The 26,368-nt window shown below is 43.2% G+C and overlaps 1 protein-coding gene across 2 annotated transcripts in view; it reads right to left on the bottom strand.

The window, feature by feature from the left end:
- wdr17 (WD repeat domain 17) overlaps positions 1-26,368 on the bottom strand; it is a 391,349-nt gene that overhangs the window by 345,104 nt on the left and 19,877 nt on the right. For both annotated transcript variants that reach the window (XM_060924889.1, XM_060924890.1), the window contains 8 exons: positions 15,048-15,278; positions 13,923-14,174; positions 11,132-11,254; positions 6,840-7,027; positions 6,545-6,713; positions 1,185-1,276; positions 443-525; positions 259-345 (listed from right to left, as the gene is read on the bottom strand). In XM_060924889.1, the coding sequence (XP_060780872.1) occupies positions 259-345; positions 443-525; positions 1,185-1,276; positions 6,545-6,713; positions 6,840-7,027; positions 11,132-11,254; positions 13,923-14,174; positions 15,048-15,278 (1,225 nt within the window). The remainder of the gene's footprint in view (positions 1-258; positions 346-442; positions 526-1,184; positions 1,277-6,544; positions 6,714-6,839; positions 7,028-11,131; positions 11,255-13,922; positions 14,175-15,047; positions 15,279-26,368) is intronic.

The following is a 26,368-nucleotide window of genomic DNA, read 5'->3' as shown; positions in this document are numbered from 1 at the left end:
ACCAGAGACGGATGTTAATCTCATGTCTGAACAAAGACAGAGGGAAAACGGTGCAAAGTAAATAGTTTACTATATAATTAAACAACAAGCTAGCGTTTCCTGTTTTTGACATTTGGCAATTTTTATTGATTGATCAAACTATAATCACATCTTCTCACAAAGTTTGAGTAAAAGGGTTTATTGTATAACATGGAAGAACGGCTGTCGATGAACATTGCTCAGACAGACAGACAGACAGACAGACAGACAGACACTCACTTGTTATTCTGACTCCAGTCACACCCGAACACAGCTGCAGGGTGCTTATATTTATGCAGCACTTTACCATCAATGGTTCTGATGATACTGAAACCAGTAAATCATAAAAACAGGATGAAGAAGAAATCTCGTCCACTCAAAGAGCACATTTTCATGATGTTCAGCGGCAAAATCAGACGTTTACCAGAAGCCGTCTCCACTGCACGTGGCGATACGTTTGGAATCTTTGTGGCTCCATGCGATGCAGAAGATACCGTTCTTCCCATGCTGCAAACACACACACCACAAAACCCCACACAATCAGTGTGTGTTAAGCCAGTATCTCACTGGGCTGCGACAAATTGCGAACGTCATTCGCCAGAGAGTTTCAAAAGTGTCTTGAAACATTCGCGGGGCGTCTCAATTTCCTCGCATGAGTCGCAAAGTGTCACTCCTTCGTCACTGAAATTTTGAACATGTTCAAAAAATTCGTGCAACAAAATTTCTCTCAAAATAGCCGCAAATGTGTCGCTGGTGTCGCAAAGCCGTCGCGAACCCTTCTCAAATCAGTTTCCGTGAGGCTTCCTTGACTTCCCTGCCTGCCGAGGGAAAGCCGGGCTGCGACAGCCTGCGACTAGTTGAAGACACAACAATTGCGATAAAATATGCGAATATCAATTCAGTGTGATTCCTAGTGAAAATGGTCGCTAATTTGCATATTTTATCGCAATTGTTGTGTCTCCAACTAGTCGCAGGCTGTCGCAGCCCAGTGAGATACTGCCCTCAGTCTCAGGTGAGGAGGGCGTGGCTTCTGACCCGGTATCCCTCTGTGAACTTCATTTTCACAATACAAAACAGCACTCTATCACATCTAATATAAATCATATCGTATGTCGTCACTGCCTTGTGTTTTCAAATCTCATAGAGTGAAAGTGTTCTTTCCATACCTCGTTAAATCTTGTGATCATTTTGCCCTTTTTCACGTCCCAGATGAACGCTCCGTTCCTGGACGTGGCTCCTGATATGCAGTTCAGGTCTCCTTTGGGTAGCAGTATGGAATAAATACAAATAATAATTATAGACTAAATACAAAAGTCGGAACAGATCTCTAGAGGTCATAACTACATCCATCCATTATCTGTAGCCGCTTTATCCTGTTCTACAGGGTTGCAGGCGAGCTGGAGCCTATCCCAGCTGACTACGGGGGAAAGGCGGGGTACACCCTGGACAAGTCGCCAGGTCATCACAGGGCTGACACATACACTACGTTCACACTGCAAGGCTTAATGCTCAATTCCGATTTTTTTGTGAAATCCGATTTTTTTGTGAAATCCGATTTTTTTGTGAGGTCGTTCACATTAACAAATATATGCGACTTGTATGTGATCCTCAGTATGAATGAAAAGCGACCTAAAAGTGTTCCGCATGCGCATTGCAGGATACGACGACGTCACACGCAGTGAGCATGGCCAGTGTTTACGGAAGTAACCTAAAGTTTCCTGTGTATGACAGTAGCCAGCATGGAGTACCTGGCGATGATGCGGTTGTTGTTGCGATGGAGCCAGAACATGCACAATAGCCTGATGTTAAGGAGGAGGTTGAGAAGGAAGAGGGCAAGGGGTTTGGCTCAGGCGTTCTGCGGGGTGGGGACTGCAACCTCCGTTCAAAGGAACATCAAAGCCATGTTGTTGTAACTTTTTTTGAGAAACCCGCCGCCTACTTCAGCGCAGAATAGTGATGTTTGTGGCTTGTTGATGACGTGTAAGTCGGATGAATGCGACCTGGCGGTTCAGACTGAAGTCGCATATGAAAAGATCGGATAGGAATCGGAATTAGGACCACATATCCAAACGGCCTGGGTCGGATTTGAAAAAAATCGGATCTGTGTCGTTCATATTGTCAATAAAAGATCGGATACAGGTCACATATGTGCGAAAAAATCGGATTTGAGTCACTTCAGCCTGCAGTGTGAACGTAGTGATAGACACAGACAACCATTCACATTCACACCTACGGTCAATTTAGAGTCACCAATTAACCTAACCTGCATGTCTTTGGACTGTGGGGGAAACCGGAGCACCCGGAGGAAACCCACGCGGACACGGGGAGAACATGCAAACTCCACACAGAAAGGCCCTCACCAGCCGCTGGGCTTGAACCCAGGACCTTCTTGCTGTGAGGCGACAGCGCTAACCACTACACCACCGTCATAACTACATATTATTATAAATATTTTGTAAAAAGAACATCTGGATGGCATTTTACACTGCGTTTAAGTATAAAAAAGATGACGTACAATTAAGAAGTTGAAGCAGAAGAACAAAAAGAAGAAGGAGGAGGATGAGAAGATGAAGACAATGAAAAAGAGAAAGAAGACAGTGTTTCCGCTATGTACAATTGGCTGCGGCGGGCCGCCGCACCTTGATTTTGCCGCTGCACCTTAAGGCATTGAATGCGCATTTCGACCACACAAGGCGGTAGCGCCGTAAGCGGCAGCACTGCTAACAGTAGAAAAAGTGAACACACACACAACATGGACGAAGACGGTGAAGAGGAAATATTTTCGCCCCCAGCCAAATTCAAGGCACGGATTTGGGAGCATTTTGGATTTACCAAACAACAGGTAAAGGCGGACCTGGACATGACACACGCAGTATGCAAACACTGCCGAATGAAAGTTAAGTACTGTGGCAATACTACAAATCTGCACCTCCACATGACCCGACATCACGCTAGCATTTCGCAAGTAAAGAATGCTAGTGGTAGCACAACCACACAAGCAAATCTGACGGCGGGGTTTCAGACGAAATTTTCCCCAACATCACCAAAGGCTCAAAAAATCACTGCAGCACTATTATCCTGCATATGCAAAGACTTGCATCCGTACAGCTCAGTTGAAAACGAAGGCTTCCGAGAAGTAATTGAGGAATGTGAACCACGCTACACTACAGCCTTGTTAAGGCCATGTTTTAAGTTTACTTTTATCAAAGCCATCTTTTTTTGCACTACAGCCTTGTTAAGGCCATGTTTTACATGCACTACAGTGTAACTGTTGCTCTACAGCAAAATAAAAAATAACATTTGGGTATACATATGTCTGTTTTCTTAAAAATGTATGTTACAGTGGCGCTTGAAAGTTTGTGAACCCTTTAGAATTTTCTATATTTCTGCATAAATATGACCTAAAACATCATCAGATTTTCACACAAGTCCTAAAAGTAGATAAAGAGAACCCAGTTAAACAAATGAGACACAAATATTATACTTGGTCATTTATTTATTGAGGAAAATGATCCAATATTACATATCTGTGAGTGGCAAAACTGTGTGAACCTTTGCTTTCAGTATCTGGTGTGACCCCCTTGTGCAGCAATAACTGCAACTAAACGTTTGCGGTAACTGTTGATCAGTCCTGCACACCGGCTTGGATGAATTTTAGCCCGTTCCTCCGTACAGAACAGCTTCAACTCTGGGATGTTGGTGGGTTTCCTCACATGAACTGCTCGCTTCAGGTCCTTCCACAACATTTTGATTGGATTAAGGTCAGGACTTTGACTTGGCCATTCCAAAACATTCACTTTATTCTTCTTTAACCATTCTTTGGTAGAGCGACTTGTGTGCTGTGGGTCGCTGTCTTGCTACATGACCCACCTTCTCTTGAGATTCAGTTCATGGACAGATGTCCTGACATTTTCCTTTAGAATTTGCTGGTATAATTCAGAATTCATTGTTCCATCAATGATGGCAAGCAGTCCTAGCCCAGATGTAGCAAAACAAGCCCAAACCATGATACTACCACCACCATGTTTCACAGATGGGATAAGGTTCTTTTGCTGGAATGCAGTGTTTTTCCTTTCTCCAAACATAATGCTTCTCATTTAAACCATAAAGTTCTATTTTGGTCTCATCCATCCACAAAACATTTTTCCAATAGCCTTCTGGCTTGTCCACGTGATCTTTAGCAAACTGCAGACGAGCAGCAATGTTCTTTTTGGAGAGCAGTGGCTTTCTCCTTGTAACCCTGCCAACAACACCATTGTTGTTCAGTGTTCTCCTGATGGTGGACTCATGAACATTAACATTAGCCAATGTGAGAGAGGCCTTCAGTTGCTTAGAAGTTACCCTGGGGTCCTTTGTGACCTCGCTGACTATTACATGCCTTGCTCTTGGAGTGATCTTTGTTGGTCGACCACTCCTGGGGAGGGTAACAATGGTCTTGAATTTCCTCCATTCGTACACAATCTGTCTGACTGTGGATTGGTGGAGTCCAAACTCTTTAGAGATGGTTTTGTAACCTTTTCCAGCCTGATGAGCATCAACAACGCTTTTTCTGAGGTCCTCAGAAATCTCCTTTGTTCGTGCCATGATACACTTCCACAAACATGTGTTGTGAAGATCAGACTTTGATAGATCCCTGTTCCTTAAATAAAACAGGGTGCCCACTCACACCTGATTGCCATCCCATTGATTGAAAACACCTGACTCTAATTTCACCTTCAAATTAACTGCTAATCCTAGAGGTTCACATACTTTTGCCACTCACAGATATGTAATATTGGATCATTTTGCTCAATAAATAAATGACCAAGTATAATATTTTTGTCTCATTTGTTTAACTGGGTTCTCTTTATCTACTTTTAGGACTTGTGTGAAAATCTGATGATGTTTTAGGTCATATTTATGCAGAAATATAGAAAATTCTAAAGGGTTCACAAACTTTTAAGCACCACTGTAAGTAATGTGAAATATCGGGATACGTATCCCCTTGAAGACCATGTATCGGGATACACATGTATCGCAATACATATCGTATCGTGACCCCTGTATCGTGATGTGTATCGTATCGCGAGGTTGTTGGCAATACCCACCCCTAGTTTCCTCCGGGTGCTCCGGTTTCCCCCATAATCATGTGTTGTGAGATTTATGTTCAGGGGGTGGGGGTAAGGGGTCGCTCTGGGGTTAGGTGTGGGGGGAATTTAGTCTCCCTGACTGTTTTCTAAACTGCCTTGCTCTGCAGGTTATGTTTGTTCTTTCAAGACTAGGTTTATTCATTTATTCCCTTACAAAGGGTCACCATTTTAGAGTGTGTTTTGTCAAAAAGTTTCTCAGAATGCTCCCGTATCCTCGTACTGGGGTGGGACGTCTGAGCGCAGGTCTTGCCACCGCACCTTCAAACATTTTCTAGGGGAAACACTAGAAGATGATGGAAGAGAAGAAGAGGAAGGAGGAGGAGAAGGAGGAGAAGGAGAAGATGAAGAGGCAGATGAAGAAGGAGGGGGAGAGGAGGAAGGATGATGAAGAAGAAGGAGGAGAAGAAGGAAAAGACAAAGAAGAAGAAGAAGAAAAAGTGGAAGATGAAGAAGAAGAAGAAAGGGGATGAGAAGACGAAGAAGAAGAAGAAGAAGAGGCAGGAAGAGGTGGAAGAGGAGAAGAAGAAGAAAGAGAAGAAGAGGAAGGATGAGGAAGAGGAGAAGGATGAGAAGAAGAGGAAGGAACAGAAGAAGGAGCAGAAGCAGAAGACTGTTAAATATTAACGACTACAAAAATTTGAATTTATATTTATTTTTGAAAAATTGAGCTGTGTAAGGGCGGCACGGTGGTGTAGTGGTTAGCGCTGTCGCCTCACAGCAAGAAGGTCCAGGTTCGAGCCCCGGGGCCGGCGAGGGCCTTTCTGTGTGGAGTTTGCATGTTCTCCCCGTGTCCGCGTGGGTTTCCTCCGGGTGCTCCGGTTTCCCCCACAGTCCAAAGACATGCAGGTTAGGTTAACTGGTGACTCTAAATTGACCGTGAATGTGAGTGTGAATGGTTGTCTGTGTCTATGTGTCAGCCCTGTGATGACCTGGCGACTTGTCCAGGGTGTACCCCGCCTTTCACCCGTAGTCAGCTGGGATAGGCTCCAGCTCGCCTGCGACCCTGTAGAACAGGATAAAGCAGCTACAGATAATGAGATGAGATGAGATGAGCTGTGTAATTTGTCATAACATTAAAATGCCCCTAGAGATGCATTTCTGCAAGAAAAAGTGAGTTTGACTGCACTGCGGTGCAAAAAAAAAGACAAGTGCAGCTCAGGACGAACAGATGTGTATTGGGTTCGTTGGTCTGAGCACAGGACAGATGAGCTGAAGTTGGTCTGGGGTCGAGATCTCAAAAAACGTGGGAGAAGCAGCACAAGAAAAAAAGTGGTCTGATGGAGAACAGTGTGATTGTAATCAAACAAACTAAATGTTAAGCTCTCATTCAATGAATCCCCTGAATATGACCATGTTCCTGTGTTTAGTTTTACAGTTTTAGAGGCCGTGTATCTTACCAGGAGCCCAGGAGAGCGAGTAGATGACTCCTTCGTTGCCGGGAGACGTGTACACCGCCGTTAAAGTGTTAATGTCCCATACTTTGATCGTCCCATCAAAGGAGGCTGTAGCGAGCAGGTTCGGGTCGTCCGGCTTAAACTTACAGTCAAATATGGTTTCTACATGACCCTGAAAATCACACACACACACACACACACACACACACACACACAGAGTGTTAAAACACTGACATGTTAAAGTGTCTTTGTAAAATTAGAAATTGATTTGCCTTCATGATTTGCTCTCTGTTTTTACCAAATCCCGGAGGAAGTCCCACTTCTTCAGCCCCATGTCGTAGAGGCCGACTCCTCCGTCCATGAAGCAGCAGACGGCGTGTCCGGGTGGCAGAGAGAACGCCTGGTTCTGTGAGAGAGTCGGAGGAGGAACGGCCTCACTCGTAGATGACATGTAGTGGTTCTTAGACGGGGAAACTGAGCTTGAAACTGGAGGCAGAGAGAGAGAGAGAGAGAGAGAGAGAGAGAGATGAGTGCAAAAGGGATGCTAATTCCTGTTAATTTTGACAGCAGGAATTTCATATCAGTTTAGCGCAAAGCTAATGCTAACTGTTGGAACTGCATACCTACTGTAAAAACACAGTAACAAAAGTGCACATTACTATTAGGCCTGGTTTATAGTTCTCATGCAGAAGCATGTAATTAAAAACAACATCCACTAGATGGCAGGTCTGAGCCAAAACATCCCTGTCCACTGATTTCCAAGTCAAACTGGAGAATGTTTAGTGATTTTATCATACATGTCAACCCCTTTGGGCGTCCACCTGTAGTATCAGAGGAAGAAATCCATAAAATCAACATAAAACCCTTATAGCCTTCAAATCGCACCAAACTTAATAAATAAATAAGTAAATATAACTTGCCTGAGAACTTCGTCCAGCATGTTGAAAATCGCCTCGCCCGTGCCGATATTGCACACGGGCATGTCTATGATTCTTGACTTCGCCCCTCTGTTTACAGTATGTCGAAGATCCGCACCAAAACGGCCAATCGCTTGTCCGTCTTTTTGTCATTGGATTCGTCGATCATCAAGGAAAATGGCGACGTCCGGCAGTGCTGGATGATCGGTAGTGTAGCTTCGGGGGCCAAGCTCTTTTTGATTATTTGCGTTGTTTTGGTGCGCCTACAGCTGATAGATTTCGCAATCGTACTGTCCGTACAAATTCGCGGCAACAGTTCTGTCAGGTGGTCCGCAACGGCTAGCGGCAAATTGTGCTGAGCAATAAAATTACAGATCGTAACTTCTGCTCTTATTACACTTGTTGGTTGATCATCGGTCTTAGGCTTTGCAAACATCGTCATTTGCGGCTGATTCTGTTTCTGGTGCAAATTTCGCTGATGTAGTTTGGACCTCACGTCGTAAACTCCAGACGCCGCAACTTTTATATCTCGCACACAAACTGTGCAGTGCGCGTACTCCTCATTTTTCGCCTGAACAATGACACCATTAAATGTCTCCTTCCATTCAGGAAGATACCGCCCGCCGTATCTCATTTTCTTTCTTGGTGTTCCCATTCTTTCACTCAGCAGACGCTATTCAAAATCTCTCAGTTGTAAACAATGTCGCTCTGCACAATGAGAAAATCGTTCGAACAATGACCGTTTGGCGCGTTTAATTGCAGATCGTGCGCATGACTGGAACGAGCGAAGTCTCGCAGTCGCGATACTGCACGAGGCTTGAGGAATAAACATCCGGTTTCACATAGTCTGGGTTATCTGCCCCTGCATACACGCTGTTCTTTGTCTATAAATCGAGCTTTTGTATGTTTTTGCGACGATCAGCTGACGATGTTCAAGTAAGATACACAAAATAAATTTAGGTCAGAAAATACTGAAAATTCGTAAGACTTTGTTTATACGCCTGTACGCCCTTGAAATGAGCTAAAATCCGTATAATTTCCGGACAATCCGTATAGGTTGACATGTATGTTTTATGTGCAACAATGTTAAACACACAGATATGTTCTTTTCAAACCTTCCACTGTTGTCACGAACCGAGTCTCAAACTGAACTCTGACCAGTTTAGGTTTAAAGGCTTTGTGGAAGATTTTTCAAATTCAAACACTAGGAAACTCGGTTTGTGTAGTGTTAGTACTCAATAATGATCTAAAACTAGAGACGTGCAGGTCTGAGCTCAGCCTTTGTCTGATTGGAAGATAGAAGTGGCGGTACATAAATAGAAAAAAAATAAGCCCGGTCAGAAATACATTGACACCAGCCCTGTGTCCAAAATCGCTCCCTACTCACTATATAGCGAGGACGCCATTTTGTAGTGCTGTCCGAAACCTTACTGAGGATTATTTACACCCTATATAGTGCACTCAAAGTATCCCACAATGCATCATGAAAAGTAGTGTACAACGATGGTCACTAACCAAAGCAATATATCCCATCATGCATTGCGGTCACGCTGAAAGAAAAAGTCTCAAATTTGATTTAATAAAAGGCAGCGGCAAAGAAGAAAGTATTCAGCCTTGATTAAAAAAAAAAAAACTGAAAGCTGCAGGTACTTTGTATTGATTAATGTGGGAAATACGCTCAGTATAATATGGATTTATCACAAAAACACATGCACGTATTTATTATTTTGAAACCCACCAGCCGACTGATCTGGCACGTTTTAATTGTGCAACAGTAATGACGTACCGGTAAATACCAGCGTGATGGACTAGTGTCCGAAAGCATTTTTTCATTTTACCAATGAGCTCACTATATAGTCATTCCCTATGTAGGGAACGAGTGAGCGATTTCAGACACAGGGCAGGATTCGAACCAACATTGAAAACTCTGTTTCTTTCCTGGACAGTGCTCTAGACCACTCATGCCCCTTTTCCACCAAAGCAGTTCTAGGGCTGGTTCGGGGCCAGTGCTTAGTTTGGAACCGGGTTTTCTGTTTCCACTGACAAAGAACTGGCTCTGGGGCCAGAAAACCCGGCTCCAGGCTAGCACCAACTCTCTGCTGGGCCAGAGGAAAGAACTGCTTACGTCAGCGGGGGGGAGTTGTTAAGACCGACAACAATAGCAAGACCGCGAAAGATCGCCATTTTTAAGCGACAAGAAGCAGCAGCTGTACAAACAAAGTCATCCATTATTGTTGTCGTTGCTGCTTCTTCTTCTCCATGTTGTTGTTGCTTCGATGTTCGTGCCAAGGTTTATGCAAATGCAGCGACGTAACTGACATATACAGCGACGTAATGACGTGGCTCCCCTTAGCACCCCAAGCTATGGAAAAGCAAACTGGTTCTCAACTGGCTCGCAAGTTGAACGAGTTGTGAACCAGCACCGGCCCCGAACCAGCCCTGGAACTGATTTGGTGGAAAAGGGGTATCAGCCACAGAACATTACAGCACAAGCTGAGGTTATGTCACATGATATTTACCGTACATAGTCAGTATGCAGCAGTGGAATCACTACCTGAGGCTGGCACGTCAATTACATTCTTAAACACACTCAAACTCGGTTAAACACACACAGACAGGGGCCTCAATAGGCTTCAGCCAAAGGCTCAGCCAATAGTACTCAAGGATTTGATTTGAAACCAGCATTGTAGTCAAGTCAATAAACCTTGAGTCCAAGTCCAGTCTCGAGTCCCCAGTGGTCAAGTCCAAGTCATTAAAAAAACAAATTTTGAGTCCGAGTCGAATCCACTATTGATCCGCGCCAAGACGGTGTCTGTTTTAGTGTCATTAACATTAGTTCGCTCCTGAACATGGCGTATGAACAGGTGAATGTGCTTCTCTTTATCAGGGAGTGTGAAGTATTCTGTCAGAGATGGTTGGGAGACGGATGGAAGTGCAGAAGGTGTGTTTATTAATCCAAGTGAAGACGGTAAACAATCCAGAACGGCAGGCAAAATCGTAAAACAGGCGATAGGTCGAGCGAGGCACAAACAGGCTACCGTAGACTCGGCAGAATCAAAAACAAGAAACAGGAAATCAGGGCTCAGGAAACAAAACAAGGAAATAAGGCTCGGTAATGTGTCAGCAATGCAACTCAATACTTCGCAAAGTAAGTGTGTTTTCACAGTTTTTATTTAGGTGCACTGATTGTACCTTAATCCTGTGCAGGTGCGAGTTGTTTGTGGAGCGCACGCTGTCTGGCGTGCGCTCGAGATGCATGCGCGCAGGTGTGACACTCTTGCACGAAATTAGTATAAAAATGAATGTCGATATAAATATCTTATGCCAAATTATTATGGCATGTTGCAAAAAAATAAAGAAAAAATCAGACTCCTCGTCTCCAATTTCCAAGTCCAAATACAGTTAACACACGAGTCTGAGTCCAAGTCCGAGTCATCAGTGCTCGAGTCCAAGTCGAGTCATGAGTCCTTAAAATTAGGGCACGAGTCGGACTCGAGTCCGAATCCTGGACTCGAGTACTACAAGCCTGTTTGAAACAGACCTCTTGTTTACAGTGTCACATGACACTATTCTGACCTCACACTTTACACTGGTACAAATCACATCACCTGATAAAATATCTTAACCACATACACATTTCAGCATCCAACATATGACAGCAGATAAATCAGACCTTTCTTTGCTGGTGGAGAATTTAACACGTGGAGAGCGTGGAATCCCGTCTTCTTCAGTTTGAAATTGTCCAGCGGTGTCGTTCTCGATACGTTCCACACTCTCAACACGCCAACCTGAGAGTCTTCACACACAGCGCAACACAAAATTGACCAGCGTACATGGACTGCTTGTCTCATAACTAACCTTTTCTTTACTATTTTGATAAACCATTACCATGGAGTTCTCAAATCACCAGAATTTGTTCTATGATTAATCGTGGCCGGCTACCAAATGGTAACTTGCTAGCGATCACTAGCTATTTGGCATTTTATCAACATAGACTGCACAGGCAGATTCTGATTGGTCAGAATCAGATTGTTGATTAATTTTCAATAACAACGACTCTGACCATAGTACAGTTACCAATCACAGGTTTACAGCCCCGATTCCAAAAAAGTTGGGACAAAGAACAAATTGTAAATAAAAATGGAATGCAATAATTTACAAATCTCAAAAACTGATATTGTATTCACAATAGAACATAGACAACATATCAAATGTCAAAAGTGAGACATTTTGAAATTCCATGCCAAATATTGGCTCATTTGAAATTTCATGACAGCAACACATCTCAAAAAAGTTGGGACAGGGGCAATAAGAGGCTGGAAAAGTTAAAGGTACAAAAAAGGAACAGCTGGAGGACCAAATTGCAACTCATTAGGTCAATTGGCAATAGGTCATTAACATGACTGGGTATAAAAAGAGCATCTTGGAGTGGCAGCGGCTCTCAGAAGTAAAGATGGGAAGAGGATCACCAATCCCCCTAATTCTGCGCCGACAAATAGTGGAGCAATATCAGAAAGGAGTTCGACAGTGTAAAATTGCAAAGAGTTTGAACATATCATCATCTACAGTGCATAATATCATCAAAGATTCAGAGAATCTGGAAGAATCTCTGTGCATAAGGGTCAAGGCCGGAAAACCATACCGGGTGCCCGTGATCTTCGGGCCCTTAGACGGCACTGCATCACATACAGGCATGCTTCTGTATTGGAAATCACAAAATGGGCTCAGGAATATTTCCAGAGAACATTATCTGTGAACACAATTCACCGTGCCATCTGCCGTTGCCAGCTAAAACTCTGTAGTTCAAAGAAGAAGCCGTATCTAAACATGATCCAGAAGCGCAGACGTCTTCTCTGGGCCAAGGCTCATTTAAAATGGACTGTGGCAAAGTGGAAAACTGTTCTGTGGTCAGACAAATCAAAATGTGAAGTTCTTTATGGAAATCAGGGACGCTGTGTCATTCGGACTAAAGAGGAGAAGGACGACCCGAGTTGTTATCAGCGCTCAGTTCAGAAGCCTGCATCTCTGATGGTATGGGGTTGCATTAGTGCGTGTGGCATGGGCAGCTTACACATCTGGAAAGACACCATCAATGCTGAAAGGTATATCCAGGTTCTAGAGCAACATATGCTCCTATCCAGACGACGTCTCTTTCAGGGAAGACCTTGCATTTTCCAACATGACAATGCCAAACCACATACTGCATCAATTACAGCATCATGGCTGCGTAGAAGAAGGGTCCGGGTACTGAACTGGCCAGCCTGCAGTCCAGATCTTTCACCCATAGAAAACATTTGGCGCATCATAAAACGGAAGATACGACAAAAAAGACTTAAGACAGTTGAGCAACTAGAATCCTACATTAGGCAAGAATGGGTTAACATTCCTATCCCTAAACTTGAGCAACTTGTCTCCTCAGTCCCCAGACGTTTACAGACTGTTGTAAAGAGAAAAGGGGATGTCTCACAGTGGGAAACATGGCCTTGTCCCAACTTTTTTGAGATGTGGTGTTGTCATGAAATTTAAAATCACCTAATTTTTCTCTTTAAATGATACATTTTCTCAGTTTAAACATTTGATATGTCATCTACGTTCTATTCTGAATAAAATATGGAATTTTGAATCTTCCACATCATTGCATTCCATTTTTATTTACAATTTGTACTTTGTCCCACCTTTATTGGAATTGCATATTAAGGCACATATTCTAATACGTAACCGTTACTTACACGATGACCTACCCCGTAAAAAGTCATTAACCAGGATTAGTATAACTATGGGGGTAATTATAGAAAATCATGCACGCTGATTGGTTGAGAAATTCAGACTATTTCTCGATAATCACCTTGAGTGACTCGGCAAAATGGTGGCCGATCACTTCGTCACCGTAAGTGAGGAAGAATTACAAATGATGGAAGAAAATGATGTTCCTAAAAGCACTAAAAATGCTCCAAAGTTTGGTCTAAAACTATTCGAAGGTAAGGTGTGATTGGAATTTGTTTTATCGATTTCAAAACAAAGTATTTTGTAAGAGTCGGTAGATAAGTGACAAGTCTGCACCATGTCGTTATTACGTTTGCATGTTGATTTTGAAGTTTGAAATTAATTATTTTTAATATAATTTTTTAAAATAATCACCTGTGTATTGATACGAAAACATTTATCCACCTCAGAGTCCGTGAATGTCGGAGATCGACCTTGTCTCGGTTATTACTCACCGATATTCACGTCACCTTCGGCGAATAATTGTTAAATATCACATAAATATTCCGGCAAAAAAAATGCAACAAATATAAAAAACAGATGTGCAAGGTGTGACTTTATTACTAGCAAACAGAAATAAACTCTAAAGATTGTCTTAAATGTTAGCAAACATGTAGCGAGCGTTTACAATGATGAGTCTTTACATACGTGCTGAGAAATCACGAGTATCTTGTGTGTGCGCAGCTGTGTTTCTGTCTCACCCCCTGTAATGAACATGCCCGGTGCAGTAGGCACCCACGCCAGGCACTGTACGGACGCGGCTGCACTTGGTAAACTGAACGCTGTCACACAGGACAGCGAATCAGAGTCGAGTAGCCTGATGCCGTTGTGCATGTTTGCCACCAGCAGGTAGTCTGTACTCAGAGGGTCCCACTCGAGCGCAGTGACCGGATCCTCCTCATCCGTTCCTTCCAGAGACTCTGGACGCAGCACGTGCTTCTGATTCTTCGAGCCTGGACCGGACATTTACATCATTAACCAGTATTTTGTCTTGAGACTTTGATTAGCAAACCTGGGGCTGGGGTTAAAGTATGAATGTTCTGATGTTTGTAAATATATATAAATTCTTATTATGATATAAAATGCATTTCTAAAAATATATATTGTATAAATAATAAGAAAAATTATTTATTTATAAAGTACATGTAAATCAATTTTCATACAGGAAAATGTCACGATAGCATGATACAGGAAGTAAACAAAATGTATACAAATATAAAAATAAAACAGCTATAAAATCATAACTAATGTGGCTAACTAATTAATAGTGTGTCTAATCACCTATTGATTGTGACCAAATGTCAGAACGTATACACTGCAAAAAATGATCTCTTGTTGAGAGAAAATATCTTTAATATGGGTGAATTTATCTATTATTTCTTATTAGAAGTTTACTAGAACTCAAATATAAGATTATTTAGCTTACTTTGAGACGTTTTTTACTAATTTCAAGCCTTAAATTTTCTTATTCTATTGGCAGATAATTTTGCTTCTTTCTAGAATTGAATGCTTAAAATGAGCAAAATTATCTGCCAATAGAATAAGAAAATTTAAGGCTTGAAATTAGTAAAAACGTCTCAAAGTAAGCTAAATAATCTTATATTTCAGTTCTAGTAAACTTCTAATAAGAAATAATAGATAAATTCACCCACATTAAAGATATTTTCTCTCAACAAGAGATCATTTTTTGCAGTGTATATATATATTTTTTTTTTTCAATAATTCACTTTAAAATAAAACAATACATACAGTAAATTAATATTTACTATAAAAGTAGAACATGCTAACATGGCCTGGCTTAAAGAACAAAGTGAGTATTACGACACCTGGCTGAAAGATGGACAGACTCCCGTCTGTATGTCCGAACACCACTTTGCCCTTTTTGACCGGATGCCAACGAAACACGCAGATATCTGACAGGAAGCTGTGAGCGTCTTTGTGTACGGTGACGCCCGAATCCGGCCCGGAAATGGACCACACATACAGAGGGCCGCGGTGCGAGACGAACGCTACACTATCACCCGTGTTCCAGCACCAGCTTATCGAAGCAGGAATACCTGCATGGAGCAGAACAAGATGGGTATAATAACACTTACACACTCGTTTAACACTCCACAACATGGAGGTACACAAAGGTACTAAGGGTTAATGGGAAAAAAAAAATCACATGGAAAGAACACCATGATGCTGAAGTGAATTCAGATAAGTTTCTTAATATGATGCAATTTTTCAGAAATTTTTAAAATAAAAATATTCTTACCACCTCAATCCATAATACTCCGTAACCTGTAGTTTCTTATACACTTGTAAACGTAGTCTGACTTTTTTTCTTCAATACAGTGGAGTGCCGAACAAACAGTCTGATCTAGCATGCAAATCTAACCTTCTCTAGATACATTAGCTAGCTAGCCAAGTTTGAGTTATTTGTTCTAACGCCAGTGAAATTTACAACTCTTAAAGGAAAACTTTTACATGCAGACTTGCACATGAAACTGGGTTTTGTTACAGGAAACTGTCGTCAATCACGCATCGTAGGGCGTCGTCTGTCGTCACTGTCATTGCCGTCCGTCCACAATTTACAAAAATCACTCCTCCTCCTAAAGGACTGATCAGATTTCAATCAAACTCACACACAGTGTTCCCCAGGTGGGTGTGCAGAAAAGATGATGGTGCCACCTTCCATATTTACGATTTTATGAGCGTCTGAAATTTTTGGGCAACTCGTGTCACACCAAACACTGCTGTTCATAAACTGCTACAATGTTTTCACTGAAACTCACCCAGAAGACTCTAAAGACATAGATGTCCAAGGGGATGGATGACGTGGCAAGATGGCTCCAGTGTGTTTGTCGGCTTGCCGTCAGCCCCGTCAGTTCTATAAGCTCTTACCTGTGCGATCTGTGCTCTGTCTGTTTGTGCTTCTGTTTGTACTGATCTGGCATTGCTCTAATGCATCTACGTATATGGACTTATGATCGGCAGTTTTTATTGGATCCCAAAAACTCATTGGTGGCCCATTCTAGTGGGTATCCTGTGCTGCACAGCAGATGTCATCCCTCATTCATTCACCCCTCTGCCGAGTGTGTTCGTTGGCTACCTTGCTGCATCTCTCACCGCAAGAAACGGCGTAGATGGAGGGGTAAACGCGGAGGCCTCCGAGTGAAGATCAGGAAAGGAGTAACTGTTTGTCCTGCACAACCATGGTCATGTCAGCTAGCTGTGGTCTATCCAGTGCACAAAGATCTCTACCTGGCTCAGCGCTCATGGGACCTGAGATACTCCTGTCACGTAGACCTATCCACTGCTCTGTACCGGAGCCCACTGCTCGACTGCTCTGCTGTGCCGAGGCTGCGCGTCCGAAGCAGCGGGGTGAACATCCGCCCACTGGAATTCTCTCAACGCTGCCAGGCTGTGGCTCACTCAACGGCAAAGGTGGCTTTGGTCAATAGCAGGTCCGTGTCAAACAAGACTTTCATTTTAAATGACTTTTTCTCCCGACATGATCTGGATTTACTGTTTCTAACCGAGACATGGATTGGCACTGGAGCTGGTGAGTCATCCGTCTTTGGTGAACTCTGTCCAAATGACTATTCATTCATTTGCACCCCAAGGTGCTTTGGAAGAGGTGGCGGAGTAGCTCTTGTTTTCTGGAATCATTTTAAAATACAAAAACTCTCTGTGCTGATCTATTCCTCCTTCAAACTGCAATGCGTAAAAGTGGAATCTTCTACGTCTCCACCGGTTTGCACACTGATTTACAGGCCTCCCAAGCCTGATAAGGACTTTATAATTGAATTTTCTGAACTTCTCTCAAATCTTGCAACAGTGCATGACCGTCTGTTGCTACTGGGTGATTTTAATATTCATGTTTGTTGTCTGGGCAGCACGGTGGTGTAGTGGTTAGCGCTGTCGCCTCACAGCAAGAAGGTCCGGGTTCGAGCCCTGTGGCCGGTGAGGGCCTTTCTGTGCGGAGTTTGCATGTTGTCCGTGTGGGTTTCCTCCGGGTGCTCCGGTTTCCCCCACAGTCCAAAGACATGCAGGTTAGGTTAACTGGTGACTCTAAATTGACCATAGGTGTGAATGGTTGTCTGTGTCTATGTGTCAGCCCTGTGATGACCTGGCGACTTGTCCAGGGTGTACCCCGCCTTTCACCCGTAGTCAGCTGGGATGTTTGTTGTCCAGGCAAACCCTTGGTTAGCGAGTTTTGTGGTGTACTAGATGCCTTTGGTTTGACACAACACATAAACAAGGCCACACACATACAGGGTCATACTCTTGACCTTATTTTATCTTCTGGGTTCTCTGTTGATAACATAATGATTGAGGATGCTACTTTCTCTGATCATAAACCTGTTGTATTTGATCTCACTCTCTCCGTTTCCCCGCAATCTGCTAGAGCCCCAGGCCGCTACTCCCGCCACATCAATTCGCTTACTGCAGAATAGTTTTCTAACAGTTTTTATAGTAAGGCTGTTGCTTCTGCTATTTGAGCTGCATCCCAGATTTCTAGCCTGGATGAATTAATTGCCCTCTTTTACTCCTCTTGCTCATCTGTACTTGATTCTGTGGCCCCTCTCAGATACATTCGCCCCAAACTTATATCTCACTACTGGCTAGATGAAGAAACACGTACTTTGAGACAGGCCTGTAGGAAAGCTGAACGGAGATGGAAAAAAGATCGCCTCACTGTCTCATTTGAAATTTTTAAATTGTCACTGGTAACTTTCCAGGCTGTAGCCAAAAAAGCCAGAGTAAAACACCTCTCTGACTTAATTAGTAAACATTCTGACAGGCCCAAAGTTTTGTTCAGTACAATAAACTCTGTTGTCCAGTGCCGTATTAAGCCAATGCGGTGCCCCTGGGCACTATACCTCAAGTGCCCCCCACCACCACCACCCTGCATGCACGCGTTCAGTAACCTCCTGCACACACTCTCAAACCTTGCCCTTTGCTATCAAAAATAGTAGCATATACATAAACAATAGTACACATAAGGTCATCATAGGGCTGTGTGATGTCCCCTTAATTGACATCGACGATGTTTACAGTGCAAACATCGTGATGGACGATCATATCGTGGGCGGGTGGGGGGGGTTAATACCACATTATTAAATATATTATTATTATTATTATTATTATTAAAAGTATTAGATACTCATCCGAGGCTTTGGCACGTTAAGAAAAAAAAGCGCTAGGTGATGTGGAATATTTGGCCTTGATAACGGATATGTGGTCCAGCTGCAACATGATGCCCTATATGTCAGCTACCGTACATTATGTGGACCGAGAGTGGGCAATGCAGTCCAAATGACTGCAGACGAGTTTCATGCCAGAGACACATTCAGCAGACAATTTAGAAGACGCATTGCGCGAGACACTTGCCAAATGGAAAATAGAGGAGAAAAAGATCGCCTGTATAACAACGGGGCGAATATTGTCACAGCCATCAGGCAATTGAAATGGCCGTGGTTAAGTTGTTTTGGGCACAATTTGAACCTGGCCGTAACCAACTCGCTTGCGCAACAGAGGGCCAGTACAGCCCGAGCGTTTGGAGTTTGCCGAGCAGTCAACACTGCGTTTGCGCACAGCTGGCTTCGGAGAAATGAGCTGCGCAAAGCGCAGGTGGAAATGAACCTCCCCGAGCACTCACTGATCACGGCAAGATATTAATCTGCTCTAACAATGAAAGACTAGTATTCAAACTATGAGAAGAAACTACACTTAAGCTATTACTCATTGTTTATTTACACCATATCAATTGAAGATGCGTTTCGGCCTTTAGTGCGCACTTGAACGCGCTAATTTTTCCAATTTATTAGTGTTTGAATTATTGCACCAGCTTTTAAAATCATGATTTAATCTTGTTTTTTTTTACTGTCTTTACATTTGTCAGAATCACCTTCATTCTTCCATTTGGTTTGACATTATGGCTTAGAGTGGACCATTCTGTGTCTGAAAGTAGGCCTGTTTACCAGATTAAAGTTATTTGACTTCTGCCGAAGTCTGCGCTTCACTGCCGTTTGATAAGGTGAAATATTTCCCGACTGTTAATAGTGGCTATTTGTTTGAACAACATGACAAATTTTACATTAAAAGTATAGTGTAGGCTAAAAAATGAAGTCAAAATGTATTATTAGTAGCATACTGTATTTGTGTAACCACATGTTATGTTCACTAGCACGTCCCTGCACCATAGCCTACGAGAACAAGCAGTAATAGGATATTACTTTATAATGATTTATATCATGGCGGCACGGTGGTGTAGTGGTTAGCGCTGTCGCCTCACAGCAAGAAGGTCCGGGTTCGAGCCCCGGGGCCGGCGAGGGCCTTTCTGTGCGGAGTTTGCATGTTCTCCCCGTGTCCGCGTGGGTTTCCTCCGGGTGCTCCGGTTTCCCCCACAGTCCAAAGACATGCAGGTTAGGTTAACTGGTGACTCTAAATTGAGCGTAGGTGTGAATGTGAGTGTGAATGGTTGTCTGTGTCTATTGGCCCTTTTCCACTACCCTTTTTCAGCTCACTTCAGCCCGACACGGCTCGCGTTTCGACTACCAAAAACCAGCACGACTCAGCTCGCTTCAGCCCTGCTTAGCCCCTAAAACTCGCACGGTTTTGGAGTGGGGCTGAAGCGAGCCAAACCGTGCCGAGTGAGGTAGGGGGCGTGAGCAGACACTCCCCTGTGCACTGATTGGTGAGGAGGAGTGTCCTCACATGCCCACACACGCCCCGCGAGCACGCTGGGATCTGTAAACACTGCAAACCCGGAAGAAGGAGAATTATGAATTACGAGAATTTCTGAAGCCTTATGCGCCTCGCCTCATCTATACGCTCTTGCCAGTATCTGTTGTCGTTGTCGGTGACAACAAGCCACAGCACCAAGACCAGCAACACTAACGACTCCATGTCCTCCATGTTCATTGTTTACTATTCGGGTCGTGAGACTACCGCTTAAAAGCTCACTGAATCAGTGACATACAGAGCATCGTGGACGAGTTCGCGGAGCGCAAGGCTCGTCGTATGTCCTTCAAATAATGCGCGCAGTAGGCTATTGATGTTTTATTATGAGCCATGTACAGTATGTCGCCTAATGTTTTTTTGTTTCTGAGTTACATGTTCGTTTGAAGGACTTAATGTACAAAATAACATAGTTGCACCCCGTAGTGTTGAAATTGGTAAACACAGTGCATTCAGTGAGGTTTGCACCGCCCTCCTTTTATTTCTGACTCTTCCTGTCACCGTTGCAACCTCTGAGCGCTCATTCGTATGCCCTTCAAATAATGTGCGCAGTATAGGCTACTGATGTTTTATTATGAGCCATGTACAGTATCCTAATGTTTTTTTGTTTCTGAGTTACATGTTCGTTTGAAGGACTTGATGTACTAAATAACATAGTTGCACCCGGTAGTGTTGAAATTGGTAAACACCGCAGTTGCGGACATTTTGTAGCCTAAAATGATGTTATGATAAGCTTTAATAAAGGGCCCAGTCATTTGCCCCGCCCCCGGCCCGGCTTTGACTTGTTCCGCCACTGTCACTGATGTCACTGTTTGCGCTGCTTAACGACATCACATGACGTCCACCCACTTTCGCTAACTCCACCCAATGTGTCCACCCACTTCCAGCCAGCACGGTTCAGCGCGGTTGTAGTCGAAATGCAACTCCAACAGCCCCACTCAGCTCGACTCGGCACGGCACGGCTCAGCCGTGTTTGTAGTGGAAAAGCGGCATATGTGTCAGCCCTGTGATGACCTGGCGACTTGTCCAGGGTGTACCCCGCCTTTCGCCCGTAGTCAGCTGGGATAGGCTCCAGCTTGCCTGCGACCCTGTAGAAGGATAAAGCGGCTAGAGAGATGAATGAGATTTATATAATTATGTATTTATAATATATTATATATTTATATATTAAACAAAACTAACTAACTAAACTAACAAAAAACTAACGTTTTAGGTTAAATAGGCCCAGATGATACCGTATATGCATGATTATGACAGGAGGGGGCGTGTTATCATGATGGTGGCTCTCCATCGTGATGGATGACCACCATCGTCGATGGACGATGGCATCGTCTATCGGCACAGCCCTAGGTCATCATCGCTGATTTCACTAGCTTCGGCTTCAGCGCTGGTAGTGACAGCAGTTGTCGATGTTTTTATAAAAAAACGATCTAACACTGGAACATTTTTAATTGCAGCTACACGCCTGGAGTCTTTCTCTTTTTTTAATTTTCTCTTCGCACAACCACTCAACTGATGTCTGTCCATTTTTCATTTCTACCGCGGTTTTTAAAAAATTGATGCATTTCACCGTAGGTGGACTGGCTCAACTGACAGGTTGAGGAAAGGGGGGTTAATGGTCACATAGGCCACTCTTGCTCAGAATTATGATTATTGTTGTTGTTCTTATGAAATTAGTGTTCATAATGAATTATATATGACTATTTAACAATGTCAAGTGTATAACCATTTTAAGTGTACAAACATTCACGAAAAATATTTTTAAAGTTTCTGTCATGTGGTGCCCCCCCACTGGCTGTGAGTGGTTAGTGCCCCTGGGCACTGTGCTGCAGGCCCATATAGTTAATCCGGCCTTGTGTTGTCAAGCCCCCAATTTCGCCAGATATTGAAGTCTCCACTGATATCTGCGAGAAATTCTTGAATTTTTTCATTAGCAAAATTGATAACATCAGATCACAGTTCTCTCGCCTTTTGTCTGATATGTTACCAGGCTGCTCTGGTGCTACAGCCACATTCCACCAATTTCAACAGATGTCCTTTGCTGAGCTGAGCAACTTAGTAAAACATATGAAACCTACTTCATTCTCCCATGATGCTGTCCCCTCCAATATAATCAAGGATGCATTTGATACTATTGGCCCCAGCATTCAAGTGATTATTAATTCATGCCTGGTATCCGGCACGGTCCCTGCATGTTTTAAGCATGCGGTTGTCCAACCCCTGTTTAAAAAACACAATCTTGATGTTAAATGCCTAAAAAATTACCGCCCCATCTCTAAGCTTCCTTTTATCTCTAAGGTGCTGGAAAAAGCTGCTCTCTCTCAACTGCTCCCCTTTTTAAACATGCACAATATTCTCGAACCTTTTCATTCAGCCTGGTTTTAGAGCCCTTCACAGTACCGAAACAGCCTTACTTAAAGTGACTCATGATCTGCTGTGCACTTTAGATTCAGGTGAAAATGCAGTCCTGATTTTATTGGCTCTTAGTGCTGCCTTCGACACTGTGGATCACAACATTCTTCTTGCTCGCCTAGAACAGCGGGCAGGCATTAAGGGGACAGCACTATACTGGTTCAGCTCCTATCTTAAACATAGGACATTTTCTGTGTCCATTGATCAGTTCTCCTCATCCACTGCTCCTGTCTCCTATGGGGTCCCTCAGGAGTCCATCTTGGGCCCAGTGCTCTTTTGCCTATACATGCTCCCCCTTGGTGACATCATTAGAAAATATAATATCTCTTTTCATATATATGCAGACGACTCACAATTGTATCTCCCACTAAAATCCACTGACACTGTGCAGTCTCTTTTGGACTGTCTTGAAGATATTAAAGTTTGGATGTCTAATAACTATCTCCAGTTAAACAGTGATAAAACAGAAGTCATCATCTTTGGTCTTCCCAAATCCATAAGCACTGTTGCGAGCAAATTAGCTCACCTCACCCTGTATGTTAAATCCCATGCCAGAAATCTGGGGGTCTGTCTTGACTCAGGGCTCTGTCTTGACAGACAGATAAGCTCTGTTGTTAAAAACAGTTTTTATCAGTTACGAATCATCTCCCACCTCAAATCGTTTTTATCTTATAATGATCTGGAAAAAGTAATCCATGCCTTCATTGCATCACGCCTAGACTACTGCAATTCCCTCTACCTCGGCCTCCCCCTGTCTTCACTAACGCGTCTGCAGTTGGTTCAAAATGCAGCGGCGAGACTGTTGACTGGTACAAGGAAGCGTGAACATATCACCCCTGTCTTGGCTTCCCTGCATTGGCTCCCCATTCATTTTAGAATTCAGTTTAAAGTTTTATTTATTGTTTTTAAGGCTCTAAATGGGCAGGCCCCCGCTTACATCACTGAACTTCTCCAGCCCCATTCAGTCAGCAGGTCCCTTAGGTCCTCTAGCAAAGGACAACTAACATGTGCCATGGTCACGACTGAAACAGAAAGGTGATGGGGCCTTTGCTGTGGCTGCTCCCCGACTGTGGAACCAGTTACAGTGGTGCTTGAAAGTTTGTGAACCCTTTAGAATTTTCCATATTTCTGCATAAATATGATCTAAACATTCAGCAGATTGTCACAAGTCCTAAAGGTAGATAAAGAGAACCCAGTTAAACAAATAAGACAAAAATATTATACTCGTTCATTTATTTATTGAGGAAAATGATCCAATATTACATATCTGTGAGTGGCAAAAGTATGTGAACCTCTAGGATTTGCAGTTAATTTGAAGATGAAATTAGAGTCAGGTGTTTTCAATCAATGGGATGACAATCAGGTGTGAGTGGGCACCCTGTTTTATTTAAAGAACAGGGATCTATCAAAGTCTGACCTTCACAACACATGTTTGTGGAAGTGTATCATGGCACGAACAAAGGAGATTTCTGAGGACCTCAGAAAAAGCGTTGTTGATGCTCATCAGGCTGGAAAAGGTTACAAAACCATCTCTAAAGAGTTTGGACTCCACCAATCCACAGTCAGACAGATTGTGTACAAATGGAGGAAATTCAAGACCATTGTTACCCTCCCCAGGAGTGGTTGACCAACAAAGATCACTCCAAGAGCAAGGCGTGTAATAGTCAGTGAGGTCACAAAGGACCCCAGGATAACTTCTAAGCAACTGAAGGCCTCTCTCACATTGGCTAATGTTAATGTTCATGAGTCCACCATCAGGAGAACACTGAACAACAATGGTGTGCATGGCAGGGTTGCAAGGAGAAAGCCACTGCTCTCCAAAAAGAACATTGCTGCTCGTCTGCAGTCTGCTAAAGATCACGTGGACAAGCCAGAAGGCTATTGGAAAAATGTTTTGTGGACGGATGAGACCAAAATAGAACTTTTTGGTTTAAATGAGAAGCGTTATGTTTGGAGAAAGGAAAACACTGCATTCCAGCATAAGAACCTTATCCCATCTGTGAAACATGGTGGTCAGAGTATCATGATTTGGGCCTGTTTTGCTGCATCTGGGCCAGGACGGCTTGCCATCATTGATGGAACAATGAATTCTGAATTATACCAGCGAATTCTAAAGGAAAATGTCAGGACATCTGTCCATGAACTGAATCTCAAGAGAAAGTGGGTCATGCAGCAAGACAATGACCCTAAGCACACAAGTCGTTCTACCAAAGAATGGTTAAAGAAGAATAAAGTTAATGTTTCGGAATGGCCAAGTCAAAGTCCTGACCTTAATCCAATGGAAATGTTGTGGAAGGACCTGAAGTGAGCAGTTCATGTGAGGAAACCCACCAACATCCCAGAGTTGAAGCTGTTCTGTACGGAGGAACGGGCTAAAATTCCTCCAAGCCGGTGTGCAGGACTGATCAACAGTTACCGCAAACGTTTAGTTGCAGTTATTGTTGCACAAGGGGGTCACACCAGGTACTGAAAGCAAAGGTTCACATATTTTTGCCACTCACAGATATGCAATATTGGATAATTTTCCTCAATAAATAAATGACCGAGTATAATATTTTTGTCTCATTTGTTTAACTGGGTTCTCTTTATCTACTTTTAAGACTTGTGTGAAAATCTGATGATGTTTTAGGTCATATTTATGCAGAAATATAGAAAATTCTAAAGGGTTCACAATCTTTCAAGCACCACTGTACCCTCAGATATTAGATGCACCCCCTCTATTCCCACCTTTTAATCTAGATTAATAACTCACCTCTATTCACTAGCTTTCCTAGTCCCCTAATCCTCTTATTTCTTGTGTGTCTGTGTTGTAGGTTCTGTTCTGTTTGGTTTAACATTCATTTATTTTTCACATTTGTCTTTTATTTATTATTACTGAATGCTCATTTATTATTATTATTTTCTTATTCTGTAAAGCACTTTGGTCAGTGGTAGCTGTGTTTAAATGTGCTTTATAAATGCATTTTACTTACTTACTTACATATTCTAACAAGAGTTGTTCACCAGGTGGCGCCACCTGCCATGGATATACAGTGGCTACACAGAGGTCATATGCAATGTCACAAAAACTCGCTACTCCTCCCACAGGATTGATCAGATTTCAAACTCACAAACAACAACAGTGGCCACTATGAGCTCCAGCCTCATTGAGGCTATTTTTTAGCTCATCCAGCCATAGGCCAGGCTGAATGAGCTCATGCAATCACGCGTTGTCTGTCCATCGCTATCATCCATCCACAATTTACAAAAATCACTCCTCCTCCTACAGGCTTGATCGGATTTTGAGCAAACTCACAATGTTCCCCAGGTGGGTGTGCATAAAAATTGTCAAGATGGTGGCGCCACCTGTCAAATTCCTGAGCGACAGTTCTGTGGGTGGAAACAAACACCTTGCTGATAAGAGAGGCCAGAGGAAAATGGCCAGATTTGAGGTGGTTCGAGATTTTTTGCCAGGAAGGATATAGTAACTCATATTATCACTCTTTACAACCGTGGTGAGCAGAAAAACATCTCAGCAGAAAAGCAACAGCAGAAGAACACATTGGGTTCCAGTCCTGCAGCCAAGAACAGGGATCTTAGAATCAACAACAAGTTCTTATTAAAGTGGCCGCTGAGTGTAGACAAAAAGAAAGGAACTTTAATTTTTAAATAAATAAATAAATAAATAAATAATAATCTCATTATCTCTAGCCGCTTTAACCTGTTCTACAGGGTTGCAGGCAAGCTGGAGCCTATCCCAGCTGACTACGGGCGAAAGGCGGGGTACACCCTGGACAAGTCGCCAGGTCATCACAGGGCTGACACATAGACACAGACAACCATTCACACTCACATTCACACCTACGGTCAGTTTAGAGTCACCAGTTAACCTAACCTGCGTGTCTTTGGACTGTGGGGGAAACCGGAGCACCCGGAGGAAACCCACACGGACACGGGGAGAACATGCAAACTCCGCACAGAAAGGCCCTCGCCGGCCACGGGGCTCGAACCCGGACCTTCTTGC

The sequence above is a fragment of the Neoarius graeffei genome, chromosome 7, assembly GCF_027579695.1.
Source record: "Neoarius graeffei isolate fNeoGra1 chromosome 7, fNeoGra1.pri, whole genome shotgun sequence".
NCBI classification, from domain to species: domain Eukaryota; kingdom Metazoa; phylum Chordata; class Actinopteri; order Siluriformes; family Ariidae; genus Neoarius; species Neoarius graeffei.
Note: the sequence above shows the minus strand (reverse complement) of the source record. Positions and strands in the feature narration are given on the sequence as shown.